At 37.7% G+C, this 16,196-nt stretch overlaps 1 protein-coding gene across 1 annotated transcript in view; it reads right to left on the reverse strand.

The window, feature by feature from the left end:
- Positions 1-16,196, reverse strand: part of LOC145767602 (vacuolar protein sorting-associated protein 33A-like) — a 212,535-nt gene that overhangs the window by 141,278 nt on the left and 55,061 nt on the right. The window contains exon 2 of the mRNA XM_082579455.1: positions 1,149-1,430. Coding sequence (XP_082435581.1) covers positions 1,149-1,430 — 282 coding nt within the window. The remainder of the gene's footprint in view (positions 1-1,148; positions 1,431-16,196) is intronic.

Consider the following 16,196-nt stretch of genomic DNA (forward strand, 5'->3'; position numbering starts at 1 on the left):
CTGGCCTTCCAAGGAATGGACGCGGAGAAATTATTTCAGCTTGAGAGGGAAGTGTTGGAAAGCATGTCCAAAAGTTTAAACCAAAAAACTTTGGAGAATTTTTTTAAAATTGCTGAATAAAAGTACTGTTGTGAAATGTAGTGCGTAATTTCATTTGTGCAGTTTCGTTTAGTTGAAGAACATTGCAAATTAATTATTTTACCAGACAGCGCAAAAGACTTTAGAAAAAACACCTTTGCGATTTCAAAACAAACAGTGAGTGTGAGCGGCGTTTTTCTACGTTCCATACTCAAAACTACACAGCAGGTAGGAAGCTAAAAATAGCACGCATGAATCAAAAACTTCAACGGTCAAAGTTCGGGTTGTGACGTCACAGAGATTGGTGATATGAAAGATTGCCGATTTGCAGTCCGATTGCCGCAGCTTGCAGAAAAATGCTTTGATCCTACACGCTCTCCCAGTCAGCAAAGCTGGTCTTTTTTACATTGATTCAACGTCTGCAGACAATAAACCAATGTAAAAAGGACCAGTTTTGCTGGCTGGAACATACAGCATAGTGTTAAGTATCAGTTGTAACGTGCGTTGCAGCCTAGTCAGCATAGACGTCTTTTTAACAATTATTCACAATAAACCTTTTTTTTTAGCAAATTGGTTAAACGAATCAATCGCATAATCGTATCAAAACGTCTGGCAAATAGGTGATACGATTAACCGATTTCGTCTGTATCAACAAGCCTATAGTAGCTAGTATGTTCGTCTCAGACGCGTTAATGATGAAAAACAAAATGATATAAAATAAAAAACAAAGTTATGAAGTTTAATGTCAAAATGCCACTTAAAATAATAATAATGTTTGTTTTTATATAGCGCTGTATCCATCGCAGAATGCGTTGTTCCTCAGCGCTTTAGAAAGCAGACAGTGTCAATGCAGCTGTATTATAGAGGCACAACTGAGTACATTATCACCCGAATCCATTCCATTGCTCAGTGCCAAACAGGAATTAGATTCAGTACCATTTTTAAAAAGCCTTTGGTATGACCCAACGGCCAACAAGGTATCAAACCAGTGCCTATCGAATATCGATTCAGAGGCGAACACATTAACCACTGAGCCGGTTATAAACTAAAATATGAAAAAAACAATAAACCTGCAGCTTTTGGAGACATAAAAAACTTTTCCAAGGCACAAAAAAGATGTGATACTCCTTTCTTCCAAAGCCATCACCTTCTTCCTCTTTTTTAATGTTTAGAGCAATGAGCTCCATCAATGCGAGAATTGGCCGTGTCACAAACACAACATGCTGAGCAGAAGATTTTGGAAGACGAGAGGCACGCAAAGGAAACATTCTGTCGACTTCATACTCTTTAAGCAGTGAATATTCAGCAATAAGTCCAAACTGTTCAGTTAGATCTGAATCCCAAACCAAAGCCTGCAATCAATATCAAATATAGTTATTACTTTCTAAAACCTGTACAGTGTACACTATTTTACCCTAAAAGGGTAATAAATCGGTAATACCTGAAAAGATATTAAATATATATAACCAGGGCTGCAATTTTTTTCTTTCTTGTCGAACGACCAAAATTCCGCGTTTGTTTGTCGAATAATAATATGACGTCACAAGAGTCAGATAAGTGTTTGGCCGCGAATTACCCCATAAGTTGTGTGGATGTACATCAGAGTCACTTAAGTTTTTGAACGCACGCTGGTTGAGTGATTGCAAAGGAGTATTAAGCGCTAAGTTGTGCACTTACCGGACATGTAAAATTGTATATTGTAGTCTTCGAAATTAGCAGAAGCATGAATAGCGCATTAGTGTCAGCAATAAAAATACCGAAGCCACTTAAGCGCTTGTAAAAGCCACAAAATTACAATACAAACTAATTTTCTTAGACTACACCAGACTAGGATGTTGATTCAATCTTACTATTGCTGTATGTTTTCAGCTGGGAGAACTGAATCTTTTATAAAAAATATCACCTTATTTGCATTGATTGAGTGATAACACCCGTAGACGTCAAATTACTGTAAGCATCTACTCATTATTGCACCTCGCTTTTCCGTTATCTCGTCACGCTGATACATGATACTGATTCTGACTAGTTCTTTATCAAACAGACTTTGTGTTGCTCGCAGTGTCCCAATTATGCCGAAATTATGTTAGCTTATACATAAATCGAGGCAATCTTCTCGCAGGGAGCTATTAATTTGTTACCTGTACCTGGTTGGACAATTAACGTTATTTTATGATAAATCAACGTTGCTAGATGTCGAATTAATGTAAAACAAACATAAATTTCTTATTGGGCATAGTTGTTATGTAATATAACCCGCCAGGAAAATTAAATCGATTTGTGCTGACTCGAACAATGGATCAACCCAAAATTAACTTACCGTACTTCCCCCGTGAGTTATTTAACGTAAATTACCATAACAGTGTGCGTATCGCGTTGCTTGCTGTATCGCTACTTTTGGTATTATTACCATTACATCACAACAAATAAAACAATGTGGTCATGATAGACTACTCTAGCATAGTTTTCGCTTCTCGTTTTACATGTTTTGGTACAATCTTTTGTGCAATAAATGTTCACAGCAATTGCCGAGGCAATTTCAGCTTTTACCGTTTGGCCTTGGCAACGTTTTTGCCGAAGTAAGACTATGCTAATTTCGAAGACTGTATTGTATATACAGACGAAATCGGTTAATCGAATCACCTATTTGCCAGACGTTTTGATACGATTATACGATTGATTCGTTTAACCAATTTACTAAAAAAAAGCTTTATTGTGAATGGGCGTAATTGTAGGGAAGATGCCTGTGCTGACTAGGCTGCAACGCACATTACAACTGATGATTCCTACAACTGTTTACAATTCTGGTTAAACTTTAAAGAGTTTACTAGTTCTGTGTTACATAACACTATGCTGTATGTCCAGCCAGCAAAACTGGTCCTTTTTACATTGATTTATTATCTGCAGACGTTGAAACAATGCAAAAAAGACCAGCTTTGCTGACTTGGCTGAGCAGGTATGATCAAAGCATTTTTCTGCAAACTGCAGCAATCGGACTTGTTTTCATCTCACCGATCTCTGTGACGTCACAACGCGAACTTTGACCGTTGAAGTTTTTGATTCAAGCGTGCTATTTTTAGCTCGTACCAGCTGTGTAGTTTTGAGTATGGAACGTGGCCTACGAAAATAGTGGTATGGTAGAAAAACACCGCTCACACACATTGTTTTGAAATCGCAAAGTTTTTTTCAAGTCTTTTGCGCTGTCTGGTAAAATAATTAATTTGCAATGTTCTTCAACTGAACGAGACTGTACAAATGAAATTATGCACTGCATTTCACAACAGTAGGCTACTTTTATTCAGCAATTTAAAAAAAACTCTCCAAAGTTTTCTGGTAAAAACTTTTGGACATGCTTTCCAACACTTCCCTCTCAAGCCGAAATAATTTGTCCATGTCCATTTCTTGGAAGGCCAGTCACCGACGGGTGACATCAAAAGCATTTAAACTTCTTTAGTGTGATTATTCCTTTTGTGTGCTCTTCTGTTTTAATGAAGCCCAGCTGTGCGAAAATTGGTTCTTTGTAGTGCGATGTCTAGCACATAAGATTATGGTCTGGGATTACAGACACTTGTCTTTGTTTTGAGCGCATGCGTCTGTCTCACCTTTGCTTCATTTCGCCTTTGAACATTGCAGACAATAATGCGAAGCAAAAAAGAGACATTCTCTTTTCCCTAACGGGTATAATTATACGATTAAATGAATGAAGTATGTAAACTAGAAGCAAATCCTGATGCTTTTATCCGACTTATTCTTTTAAGCGGTATGCGCTTAACCGATGTTTTTACTTAACATCAGATTGGATTTGGTTTGGGATTTCAGGTTTTGATTCAAATAAACGATTGATACGTTTAAGCAGTATACTATTAACCGATTTCGTCTGTAATATACATTATTTGTGTTTGCTCCAGGAAGAGAAGTGTTGTAAACGCAAAACTGAGGATCACAAAAGAAAAAAGCCCTTAACTCACTGTGAGATGTTTTCCTTTGGCATCACTTTATTCTCGCAGTCTCGTTTAGTATGTAAATGGTTATGCACATACCCGCACGCTAACACAGTTAGCGAAGTATGCAAGTCAGAAGCTTTTGCCATCCGTGTTAGTGGAGGATTCTTTTGTTTTTTGGTCATAATGGGATACTGACTAACTGAAGACTGTCCTATCTGTAATCAGGCAGAGCTACGCAACTTGCCTACTACTTTCTTACAACTTGCCTACTAACTTATGAACTTGCTTGGGTTGAATGAAAATGTTGATAAGTTGGCGAAAGCGAATGGAGTGAGGTGGTATGGGCATGTATTGAGGGATGAAGATGATGTTTTGAGAAGAGCGCTGGAGTTGCAAGTGGAAGGTCGTAGAAAACAAGGAAGGCCCAAGAAAACGTGGAAAAGGCAAGTTGAGGTAGAAAGCAGCAAGGTGGGCTTGACAAGAGAGGACGCGTTAAACAGATCGATGTGGAGGCAGGGTGTGAAGGCGATTGCGGCATCTGGAGGTGAATCCGGCCACCCTCGGCAACCAGGACTTCACCGGATTAAAACTGGACTATTACTACCACTACTACTTGCCCTGTCCACACCCAGTGACTTCCTACTGTTCTTCTGGAAGCAAACTCATCTGTATTTCTGATTCTGAACATCTGGTTGGAACTCGGCTATTTTCTACATGTGAAAAAATCTACGTAATAAGCATTGGCGTAATTTTTTTTTTAAATTTGTCGAAATTAGGGGTGCTCTAAGTTATCTTATGAAAATTGTCAATATAGGCTAATCAATTGAAAATCTGACCGATGGAAAATGTTAAAACAAATGACTCAATCTAATAGTAAATTCAACCATGTTTAGCCTACGTCATGAAACGTCGAATCAACATAAAAGATAATTTTGTTGTATGTGTAATCGAATAGACTGCAGCGGTGTGTCAAACGATCAGATAGAAATGAAAACAAGTATTACATGCGAGGCGAAAGTGATCTTACATTGAATCATGGTGGCCTATATAAGAGGTCTTGACAACGCTCATGCTGCTGTCTGGACTGGAGGCTGATTGTCAGGATTTTGCTGTCTGGCGTTTATCTCGGATAATTTGATATCTTGAAGCAAAACCAAGCAGCACTGAGTTGCACACAAGCTGAAGTGTAATGTGGCCTTTCTACTAAGCTTTCTTGTACATAAACCACACTTCATCAGGCAAAAGAACGCATCTCATAACTGAATGATTTTACAATAATTATCAGTTGAGAACCAGCCAAAAATAAATGCTGTTGACAGCGGTAGCACACAAACATCAATATTCATTAACAAGGCACAATTATCATCAACATAACGTTATTGTTGGATCTAATCTACCTTGCTTGAAAATCAACGAATATGTGAACTTAACCTCATATGCTCCAACGTATACTTCGATTTTTCCAACTCACTTGGTGTATGTGCATTTGCAGCTACAGTATAATTATGCTTCCTAGTATATTTTTACACTTTTCAGACTTTAACAATCATTGAAATAAACTCTAGTTTTTTACTCAAATATATAGCACTGAAGCAAATTTAGCATCACTAGGCCAGTGCTTTCTGCACACAACTGTATGCTTCGTCACATTCAAGTTTGCTCGTGGGATAACTTTAATCCATTTAAGACGTTCCTGCTCATTTTTCGGAAACCTATAGACTGATAATTTTGATAAGCTTGAATCATAGTTTCCTTTACACAGTGGAACACAGCACTTTAATGGCATGATTAACTTCACACTAACAATAGCAGCAACTGTAGCAGTGGTAGGCTCCTGTACTGTAGTTAGCTGAACGAATATTATTATTATTATTTTATTGTTTATTTGCGTCAGACGAAGTTGTCCATATCTAAAAACAAAAACAACGAAATAATACACAAACTGCAAATGCACAAAGGTCACAGAGAGCCACTTTGGATGCCGTCGATTTAACCTTTCACTAAATGGGCTATCTACTGTTACAAATTTACATATAATGAGCGTTGGAAGAATTGAAAGTATTCAGAACGATAAAAACAATCAGATGACATCAGGTCTGATATAAAGCGATTTGAGGAGTGAATGCAACGGTTGATAAACGAAAACATGTTTTTCCTCAATAAAGCATCAAACGTTATATTATACATCACTTGATATTCACGGGCACTGACATAAGTGACATAACGAGGCAAGTTGTGCAATATTCTAAAAGAATCATTGTAAGCAACATGTAATCGATTTATACTAGAAGATCTAAACTTGTTCCACAACTGGGATGCGTAAAAGGACATACAATAAGAGCGAAATAGAATGTTTTTTACAGCGGGTGAGCATTTAGCGAAGTGAAATTTTGCATTATTTGCAGCACAGTACTGAGAGCGTACCTGCCTTGAAATATCATTTTCATCTGAGAGAGAACTCTCAATAAATACACCCAGGTATTTTACAGAGTCTTGAATATTGAATATTGAAATGCATTGAATATTGAAATATATTCGACTTTAATTTGTTCACGTCTGCCTTATAATGCGGCTTGCTATAAATTAATCACATCCAAATTTGTTTCTGCGGGTCGTTGTCTTGGAAACAAACTCCGTGACAAGTTCTTCCATGTTTAATTTCTCCGCCAATTCGCGATAACTACCTATTAACGGCCAAATTGTTCAGTCGTTGTTGCGTTTGAGTGCTGCGAAGGTAGGTCTTCAAGCGTCGTAATAACGAAAAGGAACGTTCGGCTTCACAGGAAGAAGTCGGCATAACAATGTAAGTTACCAAAGCTGCATATATAATTGGCATTATATCGACCATTGACGGCTGTGCAATGAAATTCTGACGTAGCGTATTCACTGTCACAACATCACCGTCACGTTTGCAACAAGCGAACCACTGTTTGCGTTCACGCAGCAAATCCTTGCGTTCCCAATCACCATCATAAAATTGGCTTACTTTCGTAACATCGGCTTCTTTCATTGTGGGATTCTCTAGCAGCTCTCGTAGCAAGTCTGCCATTCGGTATGATGAAGAAGGGAAACGGCTAACGATTGCATCTGACGCCGTTTGCAGAATGTTTTTGTAGACGTTTGAGTAGAAAACAGCAATTTCGTCGTCTTTCATTGTGGGATTCTCTAGCAGCTCTCGTAGCAAGTCTGCCATTCGGTATGATGAAGAAGGGAAACGGCTAACGATTGCACCTGACGCCGTTTGCAGAACGTTTTTGTAGACGTTTGAGTAGAAAACAGCAATTTTCTTCGAGCCAGACAAATTGTTTTCTCTCGAACGGCACTTCTTGACGCAGTGCGCGTGTTTGTGCTTAATTGTTACGCAATAGTACAATCATGTCTGCCCTTGATATGTGTGGCGCTGCGTGCCACACACAAATGTAAAACACTGAAAATATTGCGCTTTGGTGAAACGACTTTCAAGAAAGAAAAAAAAAACGTTATTTAGCAATGCAAATTTCCATTTGAATCGGTGTATTTTGTATGCAAACCAGGACCCAGGGGTGCTCTCGCATTTATGTTGTTACCTCAGATTTTCATTTTGGGGTGCTCAAGCACCCTTCGCACCCCTGAAATGACGCCTATGGTAATAAGTATCTCACAGAGTCAAGTTTGTTAATTGACTCATACGGCAAAATACAAACTGGCATAGACGTTGACCACTAAAAGTAGCCTACTTCGGTTATTTTATCTTTTAAAGAAACCCGTTGTGTCGAACAGCACAAAATGGGTGTGGCGAAATGTTTGATGCCAGGCGTTGGAACTTCGATCAAAGCATTTTCCCGCAGTGTTCAAAATGTTCTTCTGCATGAAAACTCCTTTCCATAAAAATAAAGGCTTTTTTCATCTGTATTTCTGAATATCTGGTGGGAAACAAGGCTGTTTTCTGGATGTGAAAAACTTTTGTAACAAGTATCCAACAGAGAGAGCGAGAGAGAGAGAGAGAGAAATAACTTTATTTGCCAATCATTAGTCTAAGCATCTACTCCTTATCGCGCCTCGCGACTTTGTGTTGCTCGCAGTATCTCAATTGTGCCGAAATTATGTTAGTGTAAACGTAAATCGAGGCAATCTTTTCGCAGGAAGCTATTAATTTGTTACTGGTACCTGGTTGAGCAATTAACGTTATTTTATGATAATTCAACGCCACTAGATGTCGAATTAATATAAAACAAACGTAAATTTCTTATTGGGTACTGTTGTTACGCAATATAACCCGCCGGGAAAATTAAATCAATTTGTGTTGCCTCGAACATTAAATCAACCCAAAATTAACTTACTTTCCACCCGTCAGTTACATAACGTTTATTACTTAACAGCGTGCGTATCGCGTTGCTCGCTGTATCGCTAGTTTTTGGTATTATATTACATCACAACAAATCAAACAGTGCGGTCGTGATAGACTACTCTAGTATATATTTTGCTTTTCGCTTTACATGTTTTGGTACAATTTTTTCGTAATAAACGTTTACATGCAATTGCCGAGGCAATTTCAACTTTTGCCGTTTGACCTTGACAATGTTTTTGCAAAAATAAAAATATGTTAATTTCGAAGACTGAAAGTAACGTTTGTCTGTTCTAACTTTTCTCAGATAAAACACGACAACGTTTCTCAGCGAAACTTAATGTTGTAGCTAGTCAGGAAGTGCAAATTTTCGTTTGTATCAGCTACTTCAAAGGAAATATTTTCATCAGAAAAAATGATCGAAATAAATAAAAAATGACCGAATTTTTTCAAGTCATTTCGGACAAATGACCGAAAAGTCTCAGCGAAAAAAAAAACCAGAGTACACATATATGTATATACCATTATCTTGTACCGTTATAGAGTGGCAGTAATTTCGTTTTCATTTCAAATGCTCCTGGAACAATTTTAATTACCTTATTTTGTACATATGCCTTGGATTCTATTCAAGTATTTTGTGACTGCGCAATGCGCATCCCCAGCTAATAATTCCATGTTGTAGATGCGAGCAGGACTGCGATTTTTGCCTTTTTCGGTGACGAGGTCACTCGACACGCGCCATCACTATTCGACAAACGCCGTGCCTTACGGAAAAAAAAAACAAATAAAAAAGGAAAAAAAACTGAGAGAGGACTAAACATCGTCAGGTCGAGGAACAATCGGGGGGAGGGGGGCATCACGTGATGCAATCATAAGAGTGCTGACTTACGTAAACTTTCCTTCGCCAGGTACTTCAAAGCAAGGTCTAAAAGCGACGCTTCACACGAGAAACTCCCAAGGCGTCAGCGCCGCCATTTTGAACACTGCGGGAGAATGCTTTGATCGAAGTTCCAATGCCTGGCATCAAACATTTCGCAACACACGTTTCGTGTTATTCGACACAACGGTTTTTTTTTATAGATGAAATAACCTAGGCTACGTTGAGTTGTCAACGTCTAGATGCCAGTTTGTATTTCGCCGTTTGAGCTAATTAACAATATTGCTCTGGTAAAATGACTGTTGGGGACTTGCTATGAAAGTTATGCTTGTGTAGAAATGCACATGCACATGTAGAAAACAGCCTAGTTTCCGACCAGACGTTCAGAAATACAGATGAAAAAAAGCCGCTATTTTTATGGAAAGGAACATTTTGAACACTGCGGGAAAATGCTTTGATCGAAGTTCTAACGCCTGGCATCAAATATTTTGCCACACACGTTTCATGCTATTCGACACAACGGGTTTCTAACTTTTTTCGAAGTAGGCTACTTTTACTTGTCAACGTCTATGCAAGTTTGTATTTATGTCTGACTCTGACTTATGCACTTGTTGTTCCAAGAATGGAGAATTTTTTTGCAATGTGAATAAAGAATAGTAGACAGATAAACACGTTTGCAACTCGACTTACTTCCACTAAAAGGGTTTCTGTGATTACGTAATGGGCGATTTTTCACATTCACAAAAGCACACAACCCAGCAAGCAAATCCCATCGTTTTTACATTGATTCAACGTCTGCAGACGTTGAATTGAAAAAACGAGAAGCGAAAAATATACTAGAGTAGTCTATCACGACCGCACTGTTTGATTTGTTGTGATGTAATAATACCAAAAGTAGCGATACGCACGCTGTTATGTTTCAACGTTACAAATCAACCTTAAAAAACTCAGGGGGGAAAAGTAAGTTAATTTTGGGTTACCTTTAAAGTAAGTTAACAGCACAAATCGATTTAAATTTCCTGGAGGGTTATATTGCGTAGGCTACCCAGACAGCAAAAATCATCATTTTACATTGATTCAACGTCTACAGACGTGAAGTCACTGCAAAAATAACGAATTTTGATGTCTGCCTATCAATGTCCAAGAAGAAATTTACGTTTGTTTTACATTAATTCGACATCTAGCGACGTTGAATTATCATAAAATAACGTTAATTGTTCAACCAGGTACCGGTAACAAATTAATAGCTCACTGCGAGATGATTGCCTCGATTTACGTTTACACTAACATAATTTCGGCACAATTGGGATACTGCGAGCAAACACGAGTCTGTTTGATAAAGAACTAGCTGTCAGAATCGGAATTATCAGATGCTGTATCGGAGGATGAGGTTGTCGCGTCGTCACTAGAATACTTGAAGACGCAAAACTGCTCGTTTGTGAACGCGCGATGCCATATGATCGGAAGCATTACTTTACTTCCAAAGAACCATTTATCGAATTTCGTACTACTTTTTTAACTTGATCCCGTAGCATTTCTAATTCCAATTTGTTTCCGTCATAAAATTCTTCACAAATTTTGCAAAATACCACACCAACTTTTCCTTCTGTTTGATAATCTATAGCAGGTAAATTCTACTTTTTAAATGTATCTTCTTTCACCATAATTTATATTCGCAACGACATCGGTAAACAATAAGCATTCGATGAAGTAAATAACTTTTGCGTAACAATAAGCCGGTATTTAAAAGGTTGCAAACTTTTTACAGTTCACAAGAGCATTGTCAGCGCATAAAATAGCTTGCGTGATGCTCTGGGCTAACGCCGTGTGACACGCGATGAAGAAACGCATAAAATTTCGTTTGATTAAACATTAAAGCATACGGCAATTGCCGCTGTAATCCAAGGTTTGTTGATTTGGCGACGGCAATGTTTTTGCCGTCGTAGATACAAGCTAATTTCGAGGGCTGTATACATGTCCGGTAGGTACATAACTTAGCGCTTGATACTCCTTTGCAATCACTCAATCAGCGTGGGATTAAAAGCTTGAGTAATTGACTCTGATACCACACAACTTGTGCGGTAACTCGTGGCCAAACGCTTATAATCTGACTCTTGTGACTTCATATTACTATTCGACAAACAAACGCAGAATTTTTGGTCGTTTGACAAGAAAGAAAAAATTGCAGCCCTGGATGCGAGTGTATTATGCTACAGTCCTCGAAGCTAGCGGCCGTAGTAACTGCTGCCAGCAAACGTCATAATGGCCATTCTGTTACGGCAATAAAAATGCCGTCGCAGCTGCACATCTAACCTTAGCTAAAGGTTGGTGAAGGGTTCTCATTGAAAGAGCTTTGTCATTTACAACTCCAAAAGTTTTAAAAAATACCAAAATACCACCTTACCGATCATTGCTTCTGTGTGATAAATATTGTGAAGTATTGCAAAGTAACAGAACAGCACTGACTTATCGAAGTATATATACAATCATCCATTGTTTCAGTGAAACTTTACCAGTTTTAACTTACTTTACTCTATTAGTGAAATATTTCACAGAAGGTAATATGCTAGAAATGTAAAATTTCCTGACATTTAGTTTTTATTCTTTGCAAATTTTCTAAACCTACACTGGTAATTTTTCTACCTTCCTGCCCTTCTCAATAAGCATTTCGTTTCAGGTGGCTAGAAATTTTCATGCAATGCTAGATATACTGCATATAATTTAATGTTAGTGCAATTACTTTGAAATGTACAAACGCCCAAAAATGCCTTATGTATAATTGTATATTTATGAGTAAGTGTAATTTTTTGTTTAGTTTAGCGTTACTCAATGTCATAATTCCAAAATTTCAATTTTGAAGCTATTTTCGGAAAACTATAATAAAAACCGACTTTCTGACGTTTTTTCATCTCAAACACTTTATTTCATTAAATTTGTTGGGTAAAAAATTGATTTCTATACGCACAATACACATGGCTTTTATCTTGTAAAATATTTTGGCTATGTGATTTTCATAGCTCCCGTTATTAGCGATTAATTAGCACGGGGCTAAGATAGCCCGTGATGTACTTTCCACGTACGAAAACAGCTTGTGCTAAGATAGGGTTAAGACCATTTTTAAATGCAAGGAGTTTTGTATTTACAAAATAATAGTAGCTTGCATTGCTACTAACTAACCAACTTACTAATGCCAAAAATGTACAATGCCAATAAGGAAAAAAGCTTTATTACTGGCTCTGCAATGAGTCTGCATATATAATTACGTCTCAGTCTTTGAAATTGTGATAGCGTCGGCAATTGCCGAGGTGATTGCAGATGCTTGAATGGCGCATTAGCGTCGGCAATAAAAATGCCGAAGCCACACGAGCTCTTGTAAGGTTAGGGTTAGACTTGAGGGTTACAGGTAGAGGTAGGAGAGTACAGGTAGAGGGTTACACTAGGGATTCCTCCCAGTCGTTATGCCACAGCCATAGATTTGTTCCTTAGTCAACACCCTGATGGATCTCTATGAAAAAGAAAGAGGCGTGTGGAATCACTGTGGATTGGTATCAAAGCCCGAAAGTCGCAAAACCTGGATGCTTCATGGCGAACAGCGAAGACAGTGTAGATTTATAGCCAAGCGATGAGCCTCTTGATTAGGGTGTGCCAAAAAAAATAAAGTTGTTTGGATTTTTTAGCCTATTTGCTAAAACTAGCATTTGGGGTCACAATCAACTTTGCAACAAACATTTTTTAATTTCAAAGACGTCTTACGCCGGTACTCTGCATTTCCGTGACGATGCGGCCAAAAATTCATGTTTTGGTCATATATTCAGATCCGTCAGTGCTAGAGACTTCATTCTTGGTGCTATGGATGCAGAATGTCCACTTTCCTATCACCATTCAATACATTTATATACCCTAAGAAAGTCTTTACTTTTTGAGTTTTTTGCCAAAAACTGATTTTTGCCCTGTTGTCATAGGAATTTATCCAAAATTAATCTTAAAAAACATGAAATTCAACAGATAATTCATGCTGAATGTGCATATTTATACTGGTACCAGTATGTATGATAGTTTAAATCCAGCTGCTTTACTAACTGCTTTTCATTTGTTTTTTGAGACAATGCAATTTAAGTGGTGTAATTAGCACAGTACAAACCGCATCATAAGCCAGTTATATTACAAAGCAAGAAACACTAACAGTTAAAACAAGAATGTTTGTCTTGTTGCAGACAAATATCAAATTAGCCAATAGTAAGGTTGTAAAGGGGTGGAAAGTTTCCGGGAATTTTGGAAACTTTCCTGGAAACTTTCCGGGAATTTTGAAGGACCCGGGAATATTGGGAATATTGGGGAATTTTCATTTGGCATTTATTATGTTTAAAAATTTTGTTAAATATTTCATCAATTAGAAAAAAATATCAAAAACCAATCTTAAGCATTTTTTATTTTCTTTAATTATTCTAAACACTAATTTGGTGTTAATTAAGAATGAGGCTTATGCATACTTTTTCAATATTTAAAAAAATACTGATCATATTTGGGAACACTCACACCAAGGTCCGCAATACGCTCGCAAATGAAAGGGTGGAAAAATTAGTATCAGTCAGGTCAAACTTGGCATTGTTTGAGCCCTGTGAAGACAAATCAACTCAAATTGAAGTTGACTCTGAAGTCGGTGACGCTGCCAGAACAGTCATTAGTACGGTACATCATCTGAAGAAGCCGAGCAGGAGGAGATGCTAACCGGCAGCAACTAGAGCAACGACTTTGTAACTGACTCAGTATTGTTTTTCTTTGTAAAAAACAGATTGGTGATAATTCATTTTTGGAGTTATTAAACTAAACCATGTGTTTGTATGTTCTTAAGTATTTTAGTTATACATAGTACTTTTATTCTAAACAGTATAAAGCCATTATTTTCCTGTTTCAACATCAAATTGAGATTGTTTTGAATGTTTCCGAAAATTCCCCAAAATTCCCGTTAATTCCCAAAATTTCCATGGAAAGTTTCGGCTCTGAAAATTCCCGGGAATTTTGCAACCCTAGCCAATAGCAATAGGCCATTAACACAACTTGTATTTGCAATAGGTTCAGACTTCAACAATAAAGAACCAGAAAATCGTACATGTGGTACCGGTATATCTGTAATGACCACCAAAAAAACGTGGGATAAAATTAGAACTGAAATGGGTAGTCAAATTAAGAGAAACAGTGGAAAACTCCCAAAAATGCTCAACATTTGCGGTACAATCTACTGTACAATGGGATCGCCAACTTTTGCATCCTATACAGCACACTCAAACAAAAACGCAACACATGGCTATACTTTTGTAATGCCTCATTGAAGATGAAGAGATCCTTTTGTCTCTAAGTGATGTTAAATAGTGACTCTGAATCTGATGCGATAATTCAACAATTACAAAAAATCTGATATGGCTGGTTTAGCGTTTGATACCACTTCTGTGAACACTGGTTGTAAGAAAGGTATTGTGAAACGTCTTAAAGAATATTTTAGACGAAACCTCCTTCTATTTGCTTGCCGGCACCACATCTTTGAGTTAGCAAGTGGTGCTGCATGCAAAACTGTTTAAGTGTTTATGAACTGGAGAGACGTCCTCTCCAGAAAACAGCACATTTAATGCTTTGAAGGAACTCTGGTCATCACTGAACCTTGATGATTACGATATTTGTGACAACAGTGCTTGGCCACGATGGACTAACACCAGATGTGCTGATGTTTTGTTACCTGGCTCTGAGTATTCAAACAAATTCCGTAAGAATTATAGAGAACTTCTTGTGCTTTCTGTTGTGTTTCTCGGAGGAGCATTACCAAAAAAGGAGAACTTTGCATTTAAAGCTCCAGGTGCCACCAGTTATGCTAGAATAGATGGATGGCAAAGCTACTCTACACTTTTAAAATTGCTTTATTTCGATCGCAGTTGAAAGCAAAAAGTGTTTTTAATGAAGAAGTTCTGAATAAGGTGTATTCTTTGGCAACTTTTCTTTAAACTCTATATTATGTAGAAAGCTGGTTAGAGTGCGCTAGTGCATGCGATGCCTCACTGAATGACTTACTGCTGCACAAGCAGCTGAGTAAAGATATTCCATTAATGAAGAATTATGCATCTTATCTCCCTGCTCAATTGAGGCACATTGCTGAGGAAAATTTGAAGAAGCTAGACTGCCATCTCTGGTATCTAACTGATATCTAACTGAACGCTTGGTGGTGATAAGCTTGTTTGGTAAAAAATTAACTGCGTCGGAAAACTCTATTTTAAGAAAATCCTTTTTAAATGCAAAAAAAAAAACTACACGTTACCATAAACCAGATAACTGAACAGCAAATGCCCAAAAACATCAGCAAGGACACGCAGCTGCGAGATTTATTTGGCTCACAATCATGGATTCTTCTGGACACAATGGGAATAGACTCTTCTTTTCTAAACAGCCATCCAAGGAAATGGGCAGAAGACAGCAATTTTTGATGAAGAGATGGTTCACAACATTTGTGTTGTTAATGATTCATGTGAAAGAGTATTAAGTTTGTTGACAAAATTCCACAGCAACCTCATCACCACAGCGGAATGGCCCGTTTCGGCGAGTCCGATTCGGCGAGTCCGATTCGACTAGTCCGATTCGGCGAGTTCCCTATTCGGCGAGTTTTTGAAATTTTTTTTTTATTTATTTTATTTATTTGGTTCAGACCAGAAGATAGAGGTCCATAGAAACACGCCAGCACACACATACAAATAAAATAATTGAAAATCAAACAACAAGCATTGTACGGTTATAATGTTGTAAATACATTGAACGAGCGAAACACTCAGAGGTCATTAACGCTTTGATATAGGAGTTAGAAGAGCTGCAACACCGATTTACAAAGCTAGCAATGCTCTTCCGTAGCAGGGCATAAAAAGAGTTCACGTTGTGGTTTACTTGGATGTGACTAATGCTGCAAATTTTAGGCAATTTGAACAGAATTCTGAACGAG

The sequence above is a fragment of the Aplidium turbinatum genome, chromosome 3 (genome assembly GCF_918807975.1).
Source record: "Aplidium turbinatum chromosome 3, kaAplTurb1.1, whole genome shotgun sequence".
Classification (NCBI taxonomy): Eukaryota; Metazoa; Chordata; class Ascidiacea; order Aplousobranchia; family Polyclinidae; genus Aplidium; species Aplidium turbinatum.